The 5,493-nt window shown below is 39.6% G+C and overlaps 1 protein-coding gene across 1 annotated transcript; it reads left to right on the forward strand.

Moving 5' to 3' along the window:
• Positions 1-675: 675 nt before the first annotated feature.
• LOC104539944 (zinc finger SWIM domain-containing protein 6-like) lies at positions 676-1,816 on the forward strand (the record flags this gene model as incomplete). Its single annotated transcript, XM_010183623.1, has 2 exons — positions 676-833; positions 1,403-1,816. Coding segments are annotated over 2 exons (451 nt in total), but the record flags the coding sequence as incomplete, so codon positions are not given.
• Between the last annotated feature and the right edge of the window lie 3,677 nt (positions 1,817-5,493).

Below are 5,493 nucleotides of genomic sequence, written 5' to 3' on the forward strand. Positions count from 1 at the left end.
GAATTTATATGTATTTTATTTTTACGTATATAAAGCTATATAAAGAGGTGTCTCAGTGGTACAAGGGAAGAGATTTTACTCTTGATACAAATCAAAAGGGAAGTCTTTTTTTTCATATTAGCATGCGCATTATCAAATGTTGATAGGCTGGAGTTCAAAGACTTTAAAAAATAGATCGCATTTGAACAGTAAAATGTCCTTTTTGGTATGTTAAATTTATTGCAAGGTTAAAATCCAAATTACTTGTTTAATATCCCTCTCCCTTACTTTAAGCATTTGCAAGTAAAGAAAGTATATTCCAAATATTGGAAAATAATTACATGTTCTCAGTATGATGGAGAACTACTCCACTTTCCTTCCCGAAGGCTATGGTTCAATGACTGAGGCAAGGAAGGGGAAAAACACTTCAACTCTATGAATGATGCAGAAAGTCTCTGCTGCCTTGGCTAATAGATGGTTTAATTGTCCTGTGAATTCCTGCAGATGTCCACTGATGTAGGCAAGTTTGGAAAATGGACTTTTAAGATTCTCCAAGAAGAAAAGTGGTTTTCCAATATCTTTATACCCAAAACTGCACATTTCATAAACAAGGTCAAGTTTTCTTGCAGCTTTAGTTTTGCCTATGAGTAACTTAATATAATGATTTAATGAAAGAAGATTTCTTACTTATTTCAGGTTGCTAGTATTGGAATCTACAGCTCCTTCGGGAGACATATCCCGCCCACACCACATTGCATCAGTTGTTCCAAACCGATATCCCCGCTGGTTCACCCTAAGTCACATCGAATCCCAACAGTGTGAGCTGGCATCGACCATGCTAACAGCAGCCAAAGGTACTCAACTAAATGCATGCTTTTAATATTGCATGGAATAAACAGATTATAAAACTTGTATTTAGGAATCCAAATAGGATAGGCTGGACTTGATGATCTCAGAGGTCTTTTCCAGCCTCAGTAATTCTGTGATTCTGTAATTGCAGCCTGACAGGAGCTTGAAATGGGAACAACAAACTAAAATTACTTATACCTGTCACTTAATTTTCTAGCAAAGTGGTTAAACTAGCTAGACAGTAGCCAGATGGGCTTGATTTGAGGCTGATAAGACAGCTTTTTGTTCTTCTGACACACAATGTGAAACCCAGGAGTGGAAAAATCACTTCTAAAATTCAAAAATCAGAATGACTATTGGCCATGTACTACATTAACACCATCAGACACTAAAGGAGTTTGTACTGTCTTGTATCTTTCATTCATGTGATTTAATTATGGAAGGTTTATAAAAAACAAAATGTGTATAACTGAAACATCATACTATTGTGTTGCAATGGCAGGCTCAATTATAATGCATCTTTGGATGTTTTGCGAGCTTGTTCTGTTTTGGCGATTCTGTTTACACCTTGCAGGTGATGTTCGGAGGCTGGAAACAGTGTTAGAATCCATCCAGAAAAATATTCACTCCTCATCACACATCTTCAAACTTGCCCAGGATGCATTTAAAATAGCAACACTCATGGACAACTTGCCAGACATCACTCTTCTGAAAGTTTCTCTGGAGTTGGGCCTTCAGGTATTTCCCTTGTTCATTATAACTACAGTAGAAGACAGGAATTTGACCCTGCGTTGGTGGGTACAGCTCTTTAAGTCACTGAGGACCCTCTTTGGGCTCTGTCTGGAATTTTTAGATTCTGTTTTCTGATATAAAGCACAGTTGACTGGTAAACACAGAGCAAGGGTCTGTGCAGCCCCTTTGTGCCATTCAAGTGGAAAGGAGAGCTGGGAGCATCTGGCTGCAGGGCACTCCTCTGTTCAGGGGTGAGAGGACCAATGTAATGGGTTCAGGTTTAAATCTAAGGACGGCTAGAGAGCAAAATTATTCTGCTTGCCAGAAATGTACTTTTGCAGCTCTTTTGCATGGCCTTGAGGGGGGGTTTAATCATTTCTCCCATCCTTCCTTTCCTTTCCCTCAAATGAGATTTGATAGGTGCTTGTTGAATTACTAGAGAAAGCCAAGGTCAAACATGATGACCTGTTTCTAAGGCAGACTGTGCTAACAGCAGCCCTCTCACTTCCTTCACCAAAGGCTACAGTCCACAAGCTGTGGGATGGTCATTTGCATCAGACTCAGCTTAACGTGTACAAGAACCTCAGATTAGTTTTCAGGCTCTTAGGAGAGACTTTACAAGCTAAAAGGAGACAGCTAAGTTTTTAGGTATCTGGAGTAATATTGCCTTATGCTGATGAATCTTGTAATTTACACAGTTCATTTCAACAAAAATAAATCTCTTCATCCCTCTTCAGGGAGTTCTTAAAAACAACAAAAAACCCCAAACATACAAAGAAATGCAATGATCAGAAAACCATTTATTGCTTTTCTTCAGTAAACAAAGCTCCAAAGACTTCTGGGGAAAAGACATTATCCCAGTTGCTTCTCATGCCAAAGAAAGGTACTATTTGCCTTTTCTAGACTTTTAGAAGCTAAAGTCTTTAATCAGAAAACTGAGTTTGTGTGCTTTGTTAGCCTTTCTTATTCCCAAGGTTGCTGGGGATTATTTTTTTTTCACATCTTGGTATGTTTCTGCCTTAAATGTTTGCTTACTTGAGAGAGAAAGATTCTAATGATTGACTTTAATGTCACCTCAAGCATTCACCAAGTATCATTCAGTGGTAGCAGCACACTTTGGATATCACTGTTCATGGATACGCTGTGTGGATGATGGTGTCATCAGAATGTCTTCTGTAAGATCTAGTGAAAGAAATATCACGAACCTGTACTTTCTCCTAAATCCAGTGTTTGGAATAAACTGGTGTAGAACATGTCCACTGTGTGCCCCAAGCTTACTAATATGTTTTAAGAATCTTAAAGGTAGTTTGCTTTCTAGAAGGAAGATACACAGCTGTTTTCTGGTAATAACTCACAGTTGTATAGTTTTCTACAGTAACGTTTTTCCTGTTAAAGCCTTACAGTGTCAGCACTGTCTTCAGTGGTCTATAGATGCTTTCCCCTCTCCTGCACTCCAACCTAATGGCAATTAAATGTCTATATTCGCTATCTAGTAACTGGCTGCTTATGACATTTGTGTGCCCTATAAAACTGTTTCTTCTCTCACATGGCAAACTGAATAGCAGTGTCCTTGCAGGTATACTGTTCTGCCTCTCAACTACAACAATGACAAGTTGGACTGGTTGGGCTGAGAAGATGATATCAACAGTTTCACAACTCTGTCACTGGTATTTCTGTGACAGAAAACCCTCTTATATTGTTCTAGATTTGGGAGTAATGTATGGAATCCTGGGTTCTTTCTCGCTGTTTTGACTGGCAGCATGTGTTATGTGACTCAGCACAGGGAAGGCATTTAAACTATCTGTGGAAAGTGTGGCCAAATGGGCATGAAGCATCTCAGGTGTATTCTGTCCTTCAGAAACTTACTGGCACTGTCTTACAGACACTGTAAGATCTGCAGATACAGGAGGGGCTTCTATTCCTCCATTTCCCTGTTGTATGCTACATCAATGCAAGTAAGTATTACTGTACACATGCAGACAGGTACTGCTGGCAGAACTGCTGAGCAAAGTAGTGCAGATGATCACTTGATATGTATTTGGCAAGTGATGTCCTTTCCCTGAAGGCCTGTAAATAAATAAACCTCCTTCCAATGTGCATGACAAAGAGGTTTCACATTGGTGCGGAAGCTAATGGTTAGTTGGCCATTTCTTGCATCTCTTATGGGTAGTGAGACCTTCTGTTCCTCTAGAATAAGAAATCCTTACTTTAAAAAAAATCCATTAAGGCAAAGTCAAGGTTATTCTCTGTGGAAAAGAATTTGGCTTTCAGATAAGCTATGTAATTCTCCGGGGCTTCTTGTCATTTTCAGACTTACTAAGCTGTTGAGAAGCTCTCTTCAATTGATAGCACAGATATTGGACAGATCTAGAACTCCCTTTTAGGAAAAGGTGACTCAAGAATGCATTGAGCAGAAGTGAAATAGTTATTTGACTACATGGGCTACAGTATAAATTAACTTCAACTCCTCCTTGGTCAAGACATCAATATATGCTTTATTTGAAAACCTTGGGGTTTTTTTATGATCAGTAAAGGGCTCCTCTCTTAGTGATCTCAGCTTGTCAGTTTAATCAAATGAAAGGAAACCTAATTCCAGAACAGTTCAAGTCAAGAAACTTTTCCAGGTCAAGAAACTAGATATAGTATTGGTTTTTTGCTCTTAAGTTAGGACTGTTTACACTGGAGCTGCTATTATGCCCACTATGCATGCTAAAGGCTCTTATGACTGATGATCCTTTTACAGACCACCACAGTGAGGGAAGTCATCTGTTGAGGTTTAGCCCAGTAAGAAGCTGAACACCATGCAGCTGCTCATTTACTCCACTCTCCCCGTTGGAGTAGGGGAGAGAATCAGAAGAGTAAAAGTGAAGGAACTCATGGGTTGAGATAAAGACAATTTAATAATTAAAATAAACCAAACTGAAATAATGCTAATGAATTGTAATAAGAATGGGAACAACAATAATAAAGCAATCAAAGTTATACTCAGCTCACAAACAGCAGTTGCTGGCTATGCACCAATGAAAATGCAATGGGGGAGGGGTAAGCCTCAGGAACTGAATGAGCTAGACCTTGTGGAGACAGCCACCATCCGAAGAGGGTCATCCCCAGCAAACTTCCCAATTTATAGTGAGTGTGGTGTTTATGGTATGGAACACATTTTGATACATTTTGTTGGCCAGTTTGGATCACTCCTGGGTCATCTGTCCCAGAAAACCCTGGGCTTTCGTTTCCCTCCATCCTCCTGTGCAGAGAGAAGAGGGGAAAAAAACCCCAAAACAAAAGAAACTAGGAGCACAGGTGCAGGCAAAGACTGAAAAACAGTTCTTGAGTTAGTGTAAACACTACTGCAACGACCAAAACATCGGTGCACTATGAACATACTTAGTATGAATCCAAAACGTCTCAGTAGCTACTATGAGGAAAAAAAGCTATAATACCAACTTGTTTTCACTAGATCAAACACTGCAATTTTCTCAGAAATGCAGCTCTGCTGAACAGAAAATTATTTAATTCCAGTAAAACCAGGACATCATCAGAGAAGACTTTCAGAGAAGTAGTCATCCACGCCATTTTTTACCTCCTTCCCTCCCTCACCAGTAGAAGAATTCAGTCCATAATCCTGTATTTTCTATTGGATTCACTCTACTTGGAGGAAGCTGAAAATTCATCTTGGATATAGGAAGAGTGTTACCTTCAATTTGTGTGTGCATCAATACAGGAAATCACAGAATCACAGAATATTAGGAGTTGGAAGGGACCTTGAAAGATCATCTAATCCAACCCCCCTGCCAGAGCAGGATCACCTAGACTAGGTCACACAGGAATGCGTCCAGGCAGGTGTCGCGGTCGGGAGGGACAAAGCGACAAGACAACAAGTGTTGGCGTAGCACAAAAACCGCTTTTTTTAATTTTTTCTTCCTCATCTATTTA

This window comes from Mesitornis unicolor, unplaced genomic scaffold, assembly GCF_000695765.1.
Source record: "Mesitornis unicolor isolate BGI_N332 unplaced genomic scaffold, ASM69576v1 scaffold8854, whole genome shotgun sequence".
NCBI classification, from domain to species: domain Eukaryota; kingdom Metazoa; phylum Chordata; class Aves; order Mesitornithiformes; family Mesitornithidae; genus Mesitornis; species Mesitornis unicolor.